Source organism: Condylostylus longicornis, unplaced genomic scaffold, assembly GCF_029603195.1.
Source record: "Condylostylus longicornis isolate FDR11 unplaced genomic scaffold, ASM2960319v2 ptg000011l, whole genome shotgun sequence".
Taxonomy (NCBI): Eukaryota; Metazoa; Arthropoda; class Insecta; order Diptera; family Dolichopodidae; genus Condylostylus; species Condylostylus longicornis.
The window spans coordinates 1,802,689-1,821,968 of record NW_026577980.1 but is presented as its reverse complement, the minus strand read 5'-3'; the positions used below and the strand labels follow the sequence as shown (position 1 = coordinate 1,821,968).

Below are 19,280 nucleotides of genomic sequence, written 5' to 3'. Positions count from 1 at the left end.
CAAATTAACGTCAAATCTGAACTTACTCGCCTTTAAAGCTTTTTAGAAATTTCAAGAGAGTTCGTCTCTTATCAATTTATTTTTTTTTTCCATTTTTTTTTTATTTCATATTTCTAACATTTTTATCGATTTAAATAATGAATAACATAAGAATGTTCGCAAAACGGTAAGTCTAAATTTTAAGTTATTGTATATTATTTTTATAATTATAAGAATTTACGCAAAGTAAAAAATATTTGAACATACATATTTGAATATGTTCAAAGCTTTGCAATGAATATAAATCACATATTACTTACTTAATAAGTTGAAGGTAATTTATGTAGATTTTTAAGAAAAGATTCATCAAAGCAAATATAATATTGTAAAAATTCATAATAATTTTTATTTTACATAAAAATTGGACACTAAATATTTTTAAAATCTTAGTTTTACACTTGCCTTCCACGAATTTCATTGAACTTTTCCAGTTAATTTCCTACCCTTAAAACAATGGCGTTTTTGTATACCACTTGATATTCTACTTAATTCCCATAAGGTAAAACTGCACGTATGTTTTAAAATACTTTTCTACAAAATGCAGTAATTCAACAGAATATTTCTACGTTATGGCTTAACAGATTCAAAAATAAAATATTTTTGAAATTCTATTGCCTATTTTTAAAATTGGAGTAAATCATTTTATACCTACTCCACAAAACTAATCGTTCATCAGAGATATATAAAGAAAATATATAAGTATATACACCTATACACATTGATATTATGGCCAGTCTAAAGATATAATTTTATTTAATAATTTTAAATTAAAAATTTTTAGCAAGAACATATTGCATACAAAATTTTCTTGCATCGCAGAATAAATACGAAAGAGAATGCATAAAATACCTTCAAACTTTACAATTAATATAGAATATGAATAACATTTACTTACGTTTAAAGTCTATATTAAATAATGTGGAAAAATATTTTCGAAATAAGATTCAAATGCAACAAACAAAATTCTGTTCCTTCTCGTACTTCTGAAGTACCATAATGCATATGTAAGTATATAGATGAAGAAATTAGATCCATATATGTATTATTGTAATAGCATCACGTTTCATAAGTATTCTTTTGTCTACAATATAATGGATATTCTATTTAAATTTTGAAAGCATTTTATAATTTAAAGGCACGTACCTATTTTGTAATTGAAAAATAATAAATCTCTTTCTCTATACTTAATGTAGTATATCACTTTCTCTATACATAGTTAATATAATAATAGATAAATATAATTTCTTTTTTTTTAATAAATTTAAAATTTCTTTTCTGAAACATTTCTCAAAATGCTGGTGTAATTTTTCTAACTGCGTATTAAATTTTGATTTGACAATAAATTTAAGATTTCATTAGAAAAATAGTGTTGGCACCTATGTATTATTATTATTGGTAATAAATTATTTTGTAAATGTAAAATGAAAAATCGATAATTTAATATCAATTTTTTACTTGCCATAAAATTGGAAATTCATATTAAACAATTTCCGAAAAAATATTTTAAAATAAAATGAAAGTTAAAAATATTTAATAAAATGAATAAAATTCTGACAATAAGGGCAAAACCATAAAAATCAAAACAAAAACTAAATGCAATCCTATACTCTTATTCAAAAGTAATTAACGTACAAAATTAATCGTATATTTCGATAAATCACGATAATTCGATATTCAACAAACTTTTGAAATATGAAAGTATTTTGACAGAAAGTCATTTCACATAATTGTGTCATATTTGATCCCAATTCGACTTTCGAAATTTTAATATTTTATATTATAATTGTTTACTCCATAAAAACATTATGCTTATTTGTTTTTTATTACTTCGTCATAAAAAAAAGTAATAAAATTTATGATTAGTTTATTTGTGAATGAAAAAAAAAAAAAAAACAAAAAAAAATTAAATAAAAAAAAAATTATAACTAAATTAGAAAATTAATTTCGAAAACAAAAATAATAAAATATTATTCAAATTTGATCTTACAAATAAATCATAAAGTGTTAGATTAGAGTAGAAAAAAAAAGGAAATTTATTATTGAATGCATAAATACCAAGTGTCGCTATAAAATTACAAATTAATTTTTGTGTTTAAGATGAAAACGCGCGATCAATGATCCAAAATTTAATTAGAGAAGTAAGAATTTTTGAAATTTTCTCATTAGCAAAAAAAAAAAAAAAATACACATTTATTATATGCTTATATAAATATACATACATATATATACATGTACCCAATATAACAATATAATAATATAACAATATAATTCATATAATTAAAAAAATATATAATTTCTTTTTTAGTATTTTAGTACAACATAATTACATATATATTATGAAAAGGGTAATTTTAGGAAGTTATAATTTAGTTTAAAGAGCCCCAAAAACTAGATTCTAAATAAATTAACTTTCTATTAAACTCTTTTCCCCTGACAAACAAAAAAAAAAAATTTAAAAAATTAAAAAAAAAAAATAAAAAATATTTAAAAAAAATTTGAAAAAAAAAATATTACACTTTTAGAAAATTTTCAGAATAATAAAACAAAAATGTTTTAATTAAATTATTTTTTAAATTAAATATTGTTATATGAAAGCTTAACGTAAACCAATACACATGTTTACAAATTAAAATATTATATTACTTTACACCATACATACACACAAGCATGTATGTTGTTTTTGAATGTTAAAATACATATATATATACACGATATATATAATTCTTAAATTATTAATCTTGGTAGTAAATAAAATACATAATATTATTAGTAGAACAAGAAAAAAAAAACCAAAAAAAAAATTAAAAAAAAATCGATTAGCCAAATGTGTAAGCAATTATTGATTATATAATGAGTGTAATTTTAATCGTATAATAAAAATTATAAAATGGAGTTTACATACACATAATATTAAAATATTAATGAGAAAAAGTTTTAAATATCCAATTTGCATTTAATATATGCGAATAATCTAAAACGATGTCATTTAAAAAATGCCACTAAAAGAGTAAAGGGACAATAAGATGAAAGAGCCAAAGAAGTATATTTTAATAATTATTCAAAATACACAATATTCATTTCCTTTGAAACTATAGAAATGGAGCAAATTTTTTGAATCAAAATTCAATTTTAAATATATATCGATACATCGATATTAAGTATTGTGTATATGTGCATCGAAACTTTTCAAAAATATTCGAAATATTTAATTAGCCAAATAATTAATAATCGAAATAAAAAATCTTGTCAGCACTATATGTTAGGATTCTTCATGAGCTCATCAACTAGAGTTATTTATAAAATAAACATAACATAATGTAGGTTAAAAATGTATTTTATAAACGTTATTCTGTCATTATAATTCTTTGTAATCGTCTTCTTTTACACGCGACCAGCTTAATCAACAAATTGGTAGTTTTTCGATGTAGGCTTTCGATATTTTTAAAGGTGACGCCTGTTAAAATAATGAACTTCCGTTCACTTGTTACTGACGTAACTTTTTAACTATTACAAGTAAATATTCATTTTCGATTGAAGTGAATATCGATTTATATTAATTACATTTGTTCAATCGCTGAAGAATAGAAACTAAAATAAAACATTTAAATTTACATATATTTATAAACATATATACATATTATGTATATATGATCTAAATTATTCTATTCTTTGGAGTAAATTTTAGATGTATTTTAATACATCCGAAATAGATGTCTACAAACTGTAGACATGTACTTATCCACAAAACTGCTTTCAAAAAATTGATTTTATTCAAGAATTTTTCTCATATTTAATTCATTTTACAAAAATTTAAAGTATTATGGTACTATTAAATCGCCATTATCGGCAAAAATAAATAAATTTTTTAAAAAATTATTATTTGTAGATTCATAGATAAGTGGAGGACTATGAACATTTAAAATTAAATTGTGTATAGGTGTACTTATCATCCCTTTTTACATATCCCGTACTTCTGCGACAAAAGTGTTTTAGCTCAAAAAAATCGATTTAGAGAACAATTCTCTTAATTTCGATTTTAAAAATCGAAATTTTAACGAAATAACGTTTTAAGTTTAGAGAGTAAGTCTACCGACATATTGATTTAAACTAAATTTTTCAAGCGAAAATCATCAAATTTACAAATCATCACCAGGCATGCCTCCATAGAGTCCCTTTTTCGTCATAACGTAGAATTTGTTATTGCAAATTCGCTCTTGTTAAGTAAATTTTTATTTTGTATAATAATCTGCCTTTAAATGCTCGATGTCCAATTTTTATAATCTCGAACATTTTTTGTAATTTAATAATTTTATTAGCAATTTTATAGTTGATGTAGATTTCTACTACTTTATTATGATTTCATTTTAAATTCATTTTCAAATTTTCAAAAAATTAAAATCCAAAATTCTTCATTGAAAATACAAAATTATACCATCACAGGAGTAAAACACATTCTTTTGTATTTGTAATTATAATTTTAAGTACATTGTATAAAAAAATTATAATTAAAGCTAAAAACCCAAAAAAAGAAAGGGAAAAATTAATTTAAAGAACAAACCAAAAAAAAAAAAAAAACTATTTGTAAAAAACAAAGTTTAGGCTAAAAAATTAAAAAAAAAACAAAAAATAAGTAAAAAAAAAAGTAAAAATTGTGACGAATAGATGTGTAAAATAATAAAAAAATAATATTAAAATAATAAAGAAAAAAAATGATATAATCAAAATCACAATTTTATTTTAATTTTAACCTTAGAAGACGTGATGAAGTTTAATACACAACCAGCCACTCTGCTACCTTGGAATAGAGCAGCTACTGCTATGTTGAAATTATTTGCCAAGGTCCCAGTACTAAAGTAGATCAGCAAATATAAAGAGTTTTTAATGTTCTTCTGCTTATAGCATCTACATAGCTCAAGTTTGTAGCTCAAGTTCCACAAAAGTTTGACAACATTTCTTGCAGACAGAAATTTTACTCTACCGATTTGTCAAATGACATTATTATTTTAAATGTAGTTGAATTTGAAATTGACAAAAAGGAAATACAAATACACTCGAAGGTTCTGGTTTTTTTTTTCAGACAAAATTGAAATATTTTTATAAGTATTTAATTAGTACTCGTAAGTATGTACATACGAGTATTATATATTCTTTAAATATTTCTTAATTTTTTTTAAATACACACTTATTTCTTTAAGAATCATAATATAATGAAAGAAATAGAAAACGGCAACGAAATTCAAAATAAATTTTTAATATTTTTAGATATCACAATAGTATACATTGTAAAATGCAGTTGCAGTAGGGCGGATGAACTGATCTGTTCAAATCATACTGATTTTTTGAAATTGCAAAACATGAACTCAACCGAAATCTTGTAATACCTGAAATTATTAATTATTTTAAATGCATTGGGGCATTTATAAAATTTACAACAATTAAATATTGCCATTTTTACCATCTTCATTCAAATTATAATAAAAAATTAAAGACATTTTAAATTAGAAATTCCATACATACTTCCCGTTCATTTATTAAATTTGTCTTATAAAGTTTTACATTTGTTTTTTTCATTTATAATCACTTTCACTACAATAAATTCTATCCATTTAAAATTTTTTAATAAATTTAACAATTTCATATAATTTTTTTATTTGTGTTTTTTTTTTGCGATTTTAAAAAATGCTTTAAAAATTTTATTTAATGTACATTTTGCTTTTCATTAAATATTGTGTTGAAATTGATTTTTTTTTTTGTTTTCATAAATGAAACTAAATTTTTCTCTAAATAAAATTGAATTGGAATAATTTTTGAAATTTCAGTTCTTTCTATAAATTAAATTTCTTAATATTTTTAAAGAACTCAAATGTAAATTATTAAATGTAAATGAATTCAAATAAATTTTGTAAGAAATTATTTTATAATACGTTTTTCAACACATAATATATTTTATTTAACTATTAAAAAATATGAAAAGAAAATAAATATACTGAAGCGAAGATCATAAAAAAAAAGCGCTCAAAATGCTATAAAATTCGAGATATAATTTTAAAATAGCGTTGTATTTTCTAATTTCGACTAAAAAGATGTGAAATTAATGCAAAAATAATAGAAAAAACTATTTGGCAAAAATAAAATTATGGGCTAAATTAACAGAATTAGAGGAAAATATTTCAACAAAATTAATCAGAAAATATTAAACTGCAAAATTAGATTTATTATTACTTCTCTTATTTTGAAAAGGCACCGAATGATCGAAATATAAAATTCAAATGATTTATTGAAATATTTGAAAACAATTTTAGAATTTTCATTATTTTAAATAATAACTAGGAAAAATTTTAATTTAAACACTTATCATGCAAATACTCTGAAACGAGCTTCCAATAATTTAAATTAAAAAAAAATTTCAAATATTTTTGAGTGTTCCCTTTCAACTATGCCCACCCCACAAATCTAGTCAATGATCAGAAAAAAAATAAAAAATAAATACATGTATATTTTTGCTTTTAATTATGAAACGTATTTCATTTTATAAAAAAACCACATTTTTTAATTTTTCCTGTTAGTATACAAAATAAAATGATTACATTATTTTAATTTGATTCTTTTCTTATAAACCAATTTTTTACCATTGAGACATCATTAGATATTCTGCTACAAACATTTATAATTTAAACTATGTATATGTATGTATAAGAATGTAAATAATGGTTACAATCTTTCTTAAAAAAAAAATTAATTAAATTTAATTTTAAATACTTAAATAATTGTTGTTAACTTATATGTTAATTTTAACTATTATTTTTTTATTTAGAATTTTTTTATAATAATTATTATGTGTTTATAATGTTAAATACAAATTCAAATATTCCCATGATATGATTGTAATTTATTAATTTATCTACTTATAAATGCTTTGAAAAAATTAAAGTAATTAAGAAATTTTATTTTTCAATTTAGGATAAAAAAAAAATTCTTAATTTTCAAAATAATTTTTAATTCATTGCTGTTTTATTACTTAATACTTTCATTAAAACTGGGATAAATGCGAATTTTGAAATAAATGAATTTAAATATTTAATTAAATTAAAATATGAAAATATTGCTTTTTTGGTTTATACATGTATATTTCTACATAATTCACCAGTAAAATATATTCTCTTTGACGTGTCACTGGCGATAATAGGATATTATTGAAAATTTTATCATTTTGAGAATAAAATCTATTTTGATATTTGAAATTCTACATTTTTAAATGATATCACATCATCTGAAGTGTGATGAATCAAACAGATTATTTATATAGATTGTGTAATGAATTTACTTTATCTATTTTTGTAATTAGTACAAAAAAAAAAAAAAATACGAAAAATTTGGGTTGTACAAATACCAAACAATAGACAATTTCTTTTTTTTAAAATCACTGTATTTTATAAATGATATAAGAAATTCTATATATTATTATATATACATATAAACATATATCCCTTAAATATACGCAATGTATATAAATTACAAGCATAGATATGTATCTAGAACGAATGTATGTATATATACAGAAATAAAGCTTAAAATTTAGGATTATTTTTTATTAAAATCCATATTATTTTTTAAACACAAAAAGTTGCGATGTTATTATTATTTTAAAAAAAAAAAAAATGTTATACATATAACATATAAAAAATACAGAAATAATCATACTAATTTAAAAACGTCGTTTTTTTCTTTTGAAAGACTTAAAAAACAAAATGTTATCGTAATTAAATGTAAATGAAAATTAAATGAATATGTAATTATTTTTCTACAAAAAAAAAAAATCCCCTATATTAAGATATAATATTTCAAAATAAAATTATAATACCTTAAGTTCCAAATTGGTGCAATATTTCAAGTTAAATGCAATTCAAAAACTTATTATTTGTTCTGAATTATATTTCGCTTGATTTCTTTCGATTCTTGCCTTTTGGAAATTAAAGTCTTTAATGTTAAAAAAAAAAATATTTAATTTTTGTTATTTTCTATAAAATTTTCTTTTTTTTTTTTCTTTCTCTTTAAATATTAATATTAAAGTTAAACATTTAATTGACGTATCTGAAAATCATTTAAATCATTTTGTTGAACTAATCTTAAATTATTATCGTTTGCTAAATGTAAAATTGAATAAAATGCTACTGTTGTTGATAATGCGTCAGCCATATTTGGTGTTAAAATTTTAGGTAACTTTGTATATAAATTTTTGAATGTCGATACACCTGGATTATATTTTTCATTTGGATAGCTTGGTGGATTTGGAAGATTTTCTTTTTCCGTATCACCGAAATCTTTCTTTATTAAACTCATACAACAATATTTTAATTGTTTCATATCAATAACTTTAGCACGTTTGGCAAAAGGCACAACAACTCTTATTACCTAAAAAAAAAATTATAAAATAAATTATAAAGGAAAATTATTTGAAAATTTCAATTCAATTTGTAAATATAAATTTAGTATGAATTTGAAATTTAAAAAAAAAAAAAGGGAAATTACTTTATCAGGTGCTCCCTCATAATCAGTTGAAATTTCCATTACTGTTGTATTTGAAGCATTTGCTTGTTCAGGTAAATCATGATTTGAATTATTATGTAAATTATCATCGTTTCGATCATCTACAAAATCATCATCCTAAAAATTTTAAATTGTTAATATTTTAATTTTAATTTTTTGTTTTAATATTATAAGTGTTTTCCAATAACTCACATTCTGTATATTACTGCAATATTGTTGATCTGTTGCATTATTATAATCATATGATTCTAATGGTAAATCAGGTGATATTGCATTATCAATTTCTGAAACTTGAATTGCTGGCCCATATTCATAAACATCAAAGCATTCTTCATCGATTTGCAAATCTGTTGGTAATTTTAATTTTTTTGCATCCCATTTTTTTTGTACATTAGCCTTTTTTAATTTTGATTTTTTCGAATCTAATTTTTGAAATAGATCATCATGTGTTTCACCAAATTGTACTTGTTTAGGTTGTAATCTATTTACTCTACGTGGTCTTTGTTTTTGTTTTGAACCAACTTCGGTAGATTGTGTTAATCGTTGAACCATACTAAAACTTGTTTTTCTTGATTTTTTAAATTTCCAATGTGAGGGTCCGGCCCAAAACTGACTGATTTTATCTAATGGTCGATACGAGTATTCTAGATTAGAGGTTGAATCAACTGGACGCATATCTTCTATAACAACAGGAACTCGACGTAATCCTTTACATTTATTTATAGCGATTTGTTCTTCTTGTGTCAATTCATTAAATTGGTCTAATATTAAAAAAAAAATGTACGTTTAATTTTATATAATTAAAAAATTAACAAAAAATCTATTACCAATATCAATATCTACAAAAGTATGTGTATCTAAAGGTTCGGGTTCTACGTCAGCATTAATATCAAAAGCTAAAGCCATTGAATTGGAGTTCATTTCTTTTTCAGAATCACTTGAATCATATCGTAATGGTGGATCACTAAAATATGTGACATTTTTTAATTTTTAATTCAATTCAATTAAATTAAGGTTAACTTACTCGTCATCTGGATCTGCGGGGGTGTCGGTTATTACGTAACCACTTTGGTCCGGCCTTAAAAAGCAATTTGCTAATTTAATATCCTCTAGTGGTTTGAATTCAGCCATTTTTTCTTCTTCATAATTAAAATTTTCTTCGTACTTTAAGTTTTTACTTTCACTTGGATCCCAAAATAAATAAGACATCCTGGAATTTAAGATAATGAGTCAAATTTTTTTAATTGCAATTTACAATTTTCTTACTTTAACTTTAATTCGGAATTTACAGTAGGCAAAATATTTTGCAACAATCTATTGGAACTGTTTATACTGCCTATAATTGAATTCAATTTCGCAAAAATTGGATCTGTGCAAGGATGTGTATCTAAATGTCCATTTATTGTATCTTCATTTCTGGTAACTGTCGATACTTGTTTGCGTTTTCGTTTTTTGCGTTTTGGTTGTGAAATCTCTTCTCCTTCACCTGGAGCATTTTCTCCGTTTTCTGGGATTGGACCATTTTGATCTCCTTTATCATTATTTTCATCATCAACAGCTTCATTTGCAGATTCTAAAATCAAATATTAAGTAAGTTATTTCAATAGAAACCTTTTCATCTTGTTATCAAAACAAAAATTGACAAAATGTTTACCTTTTTGTTTATCTTTATAAAGACCAGCAGACATACGAACAACATCCGTATGAACAGAATCAACACGAAGACCATAAACTTTACTTGAAGCCTCCAGTGATGAACCGGCTACTTTAAAATTATTTAATGATTTGTGATGTTTATCCAGTAAATTGGACAGTGTATCGATAAGAGAAACCGACCAAGCATTCTCTTTGCTTAATTTCTAAAACAAGGTTTTAATAGTTTTAAATATAATAATTAAATCAATTTTAAATTTGCTTACATTGTCAGTAAATATTTTTAAACAATCTTTCAGAGTCTGATTATTTTCTATAGTGGAACTCGCTGTACTAGCAGAATCGTCCAGAATAGTTCGTCTCCTAGCCTGCCTTCTCTCCTCTTCGTCATCATTCTGTGCACACAAATTAATATATTAACACTTCATTTTTAATATTACAATAAATTATCTCCAAATTAAATTGCATTATCAAATTATATCATACGCGAGTCAATCAAATGTACATTTACGTTCGATTGTTTGAAAATTATAAACTTCGATACTTACGATTGGAGTTTGGGCAGGCGTTTTAAATACACTCATATTAGATCTCCTTAAAGGAGTATCTGTATGAGTTGGAGTCATTATATTTTCCACAGTAATTTTGATAGATTTTAATTAAAAATGCAAAAAATTAAAAATAATAGTTTTTGTTTTGTGTTTAGAGGAAACAAAAAAAAATAAATGACGCTACTCAAAATTTCAAACGGTTTTTACGTCAAAGCGTACCCTATAAACCAAATTGCAAATATTTCAAAAATTTAAATGACATTTTTGACAATCGTGGGGTAGAATATTGTGAATTACTTTTTAAGGTACAATTTACACATTGAGCATAATTCGACAATTATATCTGTCATAATTTGCTATCACATCGAACATTGGCTGAATTCTAGCTTTTTATTAATGATTGCAGATATTTATTCTAAAAAATAAACACATATTTTTTATATATGCATATATATTTTTAAAAAATTTCAACTGTAAAATGTGAATTTTACAAAAAGTACTAAACTTTGCTGATCAGAAAAAGTAAATGATCACAATGCATATAGCGAGAAACTTTCAAACCTTCTACTTTATTCTTCATTCCTGTCCAGACAACTGAAATACACAAAACTCTATTTTTGTTGTCCAATTTCGTTTGATTCGAAAAATCATCAAGCATTTCATGATGTGTAAATCTTGCCTAACAATAAACCCACACATGATATGCAAGAAAAAAAAACAAGTAAGCAATTCTTTAAATAGCTGTGATGTAAACGACAAGAAAGTTAAATTAGCTACAGCTATAACCAGTGTTTTTTTTTATCAATTTAAATTTGATTGAAGTTATACTGCTGTAGTGTAAATATGAGCTGTGAATGTCATATGAAAAAAAATTGTTTGACGTGCAATTGTAAATAAAAGAACTAAAAGTTTAAATCAAAACTAATGGAGTTAATATTGAAAATCTTACTTAGATTTGAAAATGTAATGCCGTTTTGTGACAGCACTGCAAAAAGTACATCGTTTTTGTGTAAAGAACCTTAAAAGATCAGCATAAAAATTTATGCTGCTAATAATCAGAAACTGACAAAACCTAAAAATTCAATTGAAAGTCAATGTAATCAATGATTTTCAATTTTGTGCTTTAGAATAGCACTGACAAAATGTAGAATTAAGTTTTAAGATCTACCAACATGAACTTAATCACTTTCTGAAATTCTCTTAGAAATCAATGTAACTAATGAAAAGTATAAATCAATGTAACTAACAAAACAGGCTACAAAGGCTAAAAATGTTTTAACTTTTATAGCTAGTCAGAATAACATAACATTTTTTTTGTGATGGTATAGTTTTTTAAATTCTATATAGTTCTTTACAATACTATACGCAATAATTTTTTCCAAATAAAAATTTGCACTGGTACATTTTTAACATATTTTGTATATAAATTACCTATTTTGCAAATTAGGATGAGCTAAGTAATTACATATAAATTTATTGAATTTTATGTATAATTACATCCATTAAATTTTTGACAGAATTTACTTGTCAAAAATTTAATGGATGTGAAATTTTCTTCCAATCAACACTATTGTGAATTGTCTTGTCGTTAAGGAAAAAAACACATGACCTAGGATAATGTAGTTTTGTTTACAATTTTTGTGTTATTTTTTTGCGGCCTTTATATTTATTTATTTTGCGAAACGTATTTCATATTTTGTAGCTTTACAATTTTTTTTTACAAAAAAAACATGAAATTATTAACAATTCTCAATTATGCTTCTAAAATAAAAACAGTTCCTAAAATTGCAAAATCAAATAAAGTTTATGATACAGAAAAATTAAGAAAGGCTGATGCTATTAAGCAATTGAACAAGGAAAATAAATTATTATTTGGCCCGGTAATTAAGAAGAAAATAAAAGGAAAAGAAAAGATAGTATTGAAGAAAGCAACAGAGGAGGTGTCACAAGATAATTCTTCTGAATTTTACTGGTTAATTAAACATCAATCTGTAACAGAAGAAAAGACTGACAAGAATTTAGAAAAATTAGAAACTAATCCAGTTAATATTGAATTAAACAATAATTTAAATAAAACAAATGAAACTCAAGAAATACCATTTTCTTCAAAAGCAATTAAACAAATGTTTAATTTTCCATTAATACTTAGGGACGACAAAAAGAATTTAATAGAATTTGAGGAAAAATATGAAACTGATTTCCCATCAGTTACCAAAATATTAAGTTTAACAATGTCAGAAAATGCTCGTAACGCTTTAATAGAATGGTAATATCAGTCATGTATACTTACCTACCTTCCTAAATTAAAAAAAACTAATTCAGATATTTAAATATAATTACAGGAAACTTTCCAAAATTAAAGAGCTCGGAGAAGAAGGATTTTTTAAGTTACAACAAGGTTTGTATATTTACTACGCAAGGTTTTCCTAGTTATTTAAATTTGCAAGAAAATTCCAAAATTAAATTCTGATACTTTTAGAATAATTAGTAAGATAAAACAGATATTTTTTACTTTACCTTAGAACATTTCCGAAAAGGAAAAGAGCTTCATCAATCACTCGAAACATATCTAAAATCTAATATTGAACCTTCATCAGAAACAGAAGTATTTACTACATGGAAAAGTATTTCACCAATATTAAAAGAGTTGAATCCAAAAGCGCATTTGATTGAAGCGCGTGTTGAGCATCCATTTTTAAAATACAAAGGTGTAGTTGATTGTGTTTTACATATAGGGTTAGTAGTTAGGTACTCACCTACTATTTTTGAATAAATAAAATTAAATTGAAAATTATTGATAAAAATAATTTTGTTTACCACATTTATTTATAGAACTAACTTAAGTGTTATAGAATGGAAGAAATCAGATAAACTGAAACCAACTCCAGAAAAAACTTATGATGCTCCAATACAATTAGCAGCTTATCTAGGTGCTCTTAATTCAGATCCAAAATATAAATTATCAATTGGAACAGGTTATGTAGTTGTTGCTTATACAAATGGAAAACCTGGAAATTTGTTTCAATTTAATGAGATTGATATGCAAAAATATTGGCAATTATGGTTAAAAAGATTACAAGAGTTCTGGATTAGAACTCGTGATGGAACTTTACCGGATCCGATTTAATTTAATCTATGTTATTTAAACTATACATACTTATGTACATATGTATATTAAAAATAGGTAGACAAGATAGGAGTGCCTTTAATTAATTTTTTAATTAATTTTGTAATTAAAATATTTGGAAAAAAAACTTAGTTATTTTTATAAAATTTCGGAATTTTTAAATCATGTAATTGAAATTAGGTTTAAACACCTATATGTAGACAGAACGCATTTTCGTTTCTAAGAATGTTAATAAATTTTATTTAATATTATTTATTTACTGATTTAGGAACCTCTGTTGTAATTGAAAAAAAAACTTTACTCAATTTAACGCATTATGAACACGCATTTCGAACCTTTAATTTTTATTTACCACTATTAATAATTTAAAAAATACAAAAAGTTTTCTTAATTTCCAATTTCAACACTTTTTTACTTTATCTATTTTAACATTTTGTAAGCATTTATTTTGATTAACATGCCATTAACCGATTAAACAATTTAAAATTATAAATTATAGTTATAATAAAAATTAAAAATTCCAAAAATATTTTCGATTTTATTTTTTCATTTTTTAAAATATCAATTGTTTTGTATTTTTACTTTTAAAATCAAGAAAGTATAAAATTATCAATGATACAATTGAAATAGCAACAATATCATGTATGTAGTTAAAGAATTCATGATTCAATTCGCGAATATTGACACGAAAAAAAAACGTTCATCTTATTAAATTTAATAAAGTGATACGGGGTATGTCAGGAAAATATAGAGATATTTAATGTACATTGATTCCGACAAGATGATTAGGCTTCTGGTTTGATTATAAGTAGCTTTAGCTTCTCATCAGTTTGAAAAAATTTAAAATTAGAGAAACGATTAAAATTGAAACTACAATTTTAATTTAATTTAGAAAGCTTAATAATTTTTAAAGAATTGTTGGGGAATTTCAAATAGTTGGTTTATAATGTTTATTGTTAATCATTTTTTTACGTCTTAAGTTTATGATTGTATAAACTTATTAATGTACACATGGTAGATGTTTAATGGAAACTCTCAATATGATTCGGAAGTGCTTAACGTACTGGCTGTGTTTGCAAATACTGCTTAAGATAAAGAAGTTTTAAATATCTCAAAAAATCTGTGTCTTTCAAAATATAAATATCTTGTTATTCATCAATGAAATCTTTGTATTCAACACGCTGTATTGTTAATGTTAACATGAAACGCATTCAATTGGATGCATGAAAATTATAAATAAGTATATATGTATAAAGAAATGAAATAATAAGACAATGTGTAAATATGGGTGGTACTTTATTTTGTTTTTTGGTTCTTTTTTTTTTGTATAGAGATTCGATCACACATCAACTATATAGTTGAAAAGATTCATGTTTCGGTGTCATAGTTTCACAATTTTACACATGTAACTTGTTAAAATTTAAAAGGATTTTAATTTTGATTTTCGCTTATTTGATTTTGTGTAATTTGGCACACTTACATTATGTACATAAAACAAAAATATTGAACTGATTATAGAGGTAAAGCCGTAAAGGTGAAAATTGGTAAAAAAAAATTTGGTAATTTTTGTTGTAAAAATGACAAAAGACCTTTAAGTTTTCAAATATTTTTAAAAGTTTCATAAATTGAACCTTTTTTTTTTCAGTTTATTACAATAGGCTTTTGTTTTTATAAATGAAACAAATTTATAAGATATTTAAAGCAAATTATAGAAAATTAAACATTTAATGCTTATTTCATTTTCAAAGACAAAACATTTAAGAAACGTTTTAGAAACTTTAATTGCAAAATGTAAGTACTTATTTCTAATATATTCAATTTGAGTTGGTAACAATAGTGAAGGTCTTTGTTTAACAATCCTTTAAATAATTTATAGGAATACCCATTATTAATATAAAATTTTATTATGCGTGAATTAAGAAATAATAATTTTTATGCATATGTAATTTATTTTGGGAAAATTATGCAATTTTGTATTCCAATTGCAAAATAAGCGTAACGCACAAATAAAATACAACAACATTAAAAATTTCAACTTAGCCTAATTTTAAAAAATGTAAAGGAATTGTAAAAAATTTACTTTAAATCTAATTTGCTTACAATTTTCGAAAAAAAAACTATGGGAAGATTGATTAGTTGGCTTACTTTACAGATGACTTTGAACTATTGGGATGAAATGAGAAGATGAATTCCATATTATCGATACGAACACGTCTTCTTCTTTGAATCAAAATTATAGCTAAAATTATGTTTGTATTATAATTGTTCAGAGTAAATTTCTATATTATTTATGAAAAGAAAATTTATATTAAATAAATCCTTTACTTAGCAAAAATCCTTTAATATGATACAAACCACTTTAAATCCAAAATAAAATTTTTTTAAGCAAGTTAAAATTTTCTTTGATTCCATTCCAAGATTAGCGGATTCAACATTTTAGTTCTTACAATAATAAATAACAAAAAAAAAAAATATAATTTTCTCTAGAGGCGTACATCATAAAGGTTAGATTTGATCCTCAATTCGATAATAATTGCTAATATAAATAAAGCGGTGTATATGAACGTGAACCATGTGTACATTCATGTGTATATACATATGTATATCCGTTCGCTATTTTTTTATTTTACGCTTTTATTTGCCTGCCAGCCTGCCATTGCCATAATCTACCATCCTTGCCGTCATCGTCGTCATCTTCATCTTCTTCATCGTTGTATTGGAAGTTTTTTCTTATTTCTTTTTGAATAATTTTCTGCTTGTTGCAATATTATCGAATTATAAACAAATTAATTAGCGTGGGTGGATTAACTGCAAAAGTATAATTACCTGCGATAAAAAAAAAAACGCTTTTTTGCATTTTCTTCTCATTTTTACCTTTATGTTTTTTATAATTTCTTCAATTCCCCCGGACCAGATCTTTGCTAATCAGATAAGATTGCACTCTTCTTAACTGCATGTATAAAGACTCATAAGTTAAAGTATGTAAGTTTGTATATACACAGGCACTAAAAATAAAATTAATATGTAAGCGCGCGTGTAAAATAAAGTTTTGTAGGCTCGTCATTATAGCATTTTCATTTTCGTTTTTTTTTTTTTGGATTTTTTAGTTTGTTCAATGGTGATTTGATTTTTAGTTTCTTAACAAAAGTACATATATGAACAATTTATAAGTACACACTCAATAAATATTCTGGTTTTGACATAAAAGTTAAATGAATTGCATCTTGATGGACCTAAAATGTATAAAAAAATGTTTTGATAAACCAAAAATTTTGCATACGCAGGCTTTTATTCTCACTCAACATGGTAATTAGGTATACATTGCAGTCCGCTTCTGGTGTTAAAGCTCTCGGCATGTAATTCCTTTGAGTTTTTGTAGGGAAAAATCGTATGGGGTGGAGTAAATCGTCGTCTGAGGGTAGCTTTGTGGAGGGAAGGATCAATCAGACTGAAAAATCCCGTTTTCCAAATATGTAAAACGTTGTATTGTTCACAACATTTTTTTGCAATTAATAGATCTATGCAACGGTATACAACTGGCTTATGTAAGACTTACCGTTTTCGAGTAACAGCAGCTTAACACAAAATTTTGGTTAAAAAACTAAATTTCTTTTATAAAACGTTAATAATGTCAAAACAAGGCTTTTAATTGATTTGCGACTCATTCTCTACAATTTGGTCATAAATAATTTTGGCCAAGTGTGTGTTAATTTCATAATTTTCATGACACCCGCACCATTTGTCAAGTAAAGTGACTTTTTAATTTTCAAAAATTCTTTTTAATAAACGGATTATTACCAGTCATCATCTTTTTTTTACACACTACATAATATAAATCGATATGAATCCGGGAATTCAAAAAGACCGAATATTTTAAATAAAAAACTGCATTAATGGCAAATTAAAATGACATATTTTAAAATTTTTGAAAATGGTCAGCTACATACTGTTATCATTTGTATTAATTAATTAAAAACATGATTTCGATTTAAATTTTTTGAAATATATAGATTATATACAACAAATATTCATTTATTTAACAAATTCGTGTGTAAACACCTACATATATGAGTATGACTTCATGAATGCTCTCATAATATACAAAGAAAACGCAATCATAGACATAGAATAACAAGTGAAATTTAATATAAAGAACAAACTGCACAGGTATCTATTTGCATTTAACAAAAATATCAGAAAAAGTGGGAATAAAAAAAAAAATATAATACTTTTGTATTAATAAAAAAAAATTATAATTTAATTATTCATTTTAACTAGATTATACAATTCAAAAGTAGTTTTGTTTATGGCACGTCCAAATTAATTGTTCTTCATTCTTATTTTCCTTTTTAAAATACAAAAGTTTGTAAACATAAATTTCAAAATTCATAATTAAATAAAGAAAAAAAAATGGTGCATTCACCAAAATTGCATTTTAAATCTCTTGAACAGTTGATTTTGTTTTCTTATTTTTATAAATTGAATCGAAACAAAAAAACAAAGGGAATGCAAAAGAAAGAAAAATAAAAAAAAATTGAATCTTTAGCGTGTGTGTTTACAAATTTTAAGTATAAAAATGGTATTATAAATGCACCATTTTTATTATTTCTAAAGTCGGAAGAAAATAAGATTTGTGTTTATTTTTATAATAATTTAATAAATTTTGTTTTTACTATATCTGTGTAGCGATGTATATTAAATTTGTACAATTTGCAAATTAAAATAATCTATATGTTCATAAGTGAATAAAAAGTGCAGTGGTCGATAGCAGTACTTGAATCTAATAATTCACATAACGAATATTAGAGTTCCCATTTCAATGACCGAACCGAAAAACATAGTATAATTGCAATATATTTTGATTTACACATAGTCACCGTTACCGTAATTGTGCAAATTTCATTGACAGCACTAAAATGTAAGTGCGACAGCACACAATCATCAATGGAATTAAATGGTCATCAGAATAAATCGTCATATAAGATCTAATTTTTTATGGCAGACGAAATTAAACTTTCTATATGTATTTGAAAAGACGAATTTTTTGATAGATTCAGAAGATATATAGCTTAAGAAGTCACAAACAATTCACGGACTACAAATAATTCGACAACATATTATATGGTACACGTAATGCAGGTAACAACGATAAATATGTATATTGTAGGTTATGTGGAGTACACAAATCTTCATATTTAATATCTGGTACAATTGTCCCCATATATACACACATCCATTCATATTTGGGTACATAATGTGTATAATAAGAATTTATATGCATATGTATCGACATATATACATATATGCATAATTATATATATTAAATAATTTTTGCACACAATTCACATACTTTCTTTTCAATA

General features: G+C 23.8%; 2 protein-coding genes across 2 annotated transcripts; one reads left to right on the top strand and one right to left on the bottom strand.

The window, feature by feature from the left end:
- Positions 1-7,855: 7,855 nt before the first annotated feature.
- LOC129619277 (condensin complex subunit 2) lies at positions 7,856-10,940 on the bottom strand. Its single transcript, XM_055534450.1, has 9 exons — positions 10,788-10,940; positions 10,506-10,634; positions 10,241-10,445; positions 9,853-10,159; positions 9,611-9,796; positions 9,414-9,550; positions 8,779-9,347; positions 8,569-8,703; positions 7,856-8,451 (listed from the first exon to the last, which is right to left on the bottom strand). Exons 1-9 carry the CDS (start codon positions 10,863-10,865, stop codon positions 8,110-8,112), a joined length of 2,088 nt encoding a protein of 695 aa, XP_055390425.1. The 5' UTR covers positions 10,866-10,940; the 3' UTR covers positions 7,856-8,109.
- Positions 10,941-12,449: 1,509 nt separating this feature from the next.
- LOC129619294 (mitochondrial genome maintenance exonuclease 1-like) lies at positions 12,450-14,258 on the top strand. Its single transcript, XM_055534477.1, has 4 exons — positions 12,450-13,056; positions 13,133-13,188; positions 13,313-13,526; positions 13,623-14,258. The coding sequence occupies exons 1-4, from the start codon at positions 12,521-12,523 to the stop codon at positions 13,915-13,917; spliced, it is 1,101 nt and encodes a 366-aa protein (XP_055390452.1). The 5' UTR covers positions 12,450-12,520; the 3' UTR covers positions 13,918-14,258.
- The last annotated feature ends 5,022 nt before the right edge of the window (positions 14,259-19,280 follow it).

Coding starts and splice junctions, on each gene's coding strand:
- LOC129619277 (XM_055534450.1), bottom strand. CDS start 10,865: ATGACTCCAACTCATACAGATACTCCTTTAAGGAGATCTAATATGAGT. Junction 10,635..10,787: donor CGCCTGCCCAAACTCCAATC/GTAAGTATCGAA, acceptor TTGTGTGCACAG/AATGATGACGAAGAGGAGAG. Junction 8,704..8,778: donor ATTGCAGTAATATACAGAAT/GTGAGTTATTGG, acceptor TAAAATTTTTAG/GATGATGATTTTGTAGATGA.
- LOC129619294 (XM_055534477.1), top strand. CDS start 12,521: ATGAAATTATTAACAATTCTCAATTATGCTTCTAAAATAAAAACAGTT. Junction 13,057..13,132: donor CGTAACGCTTTAATAGAATG/GTAATATCAGTC, acceptor ATATAATTACAG/GAAACTTTCCAAAATTAAAG. Junction 13,527..13,622: donor GATTGTGTTTTACATATAGG/GTTAGTAGTTAG, acceptor ATTTATTTATAG/AACTAACTTAAGTGTTATAG.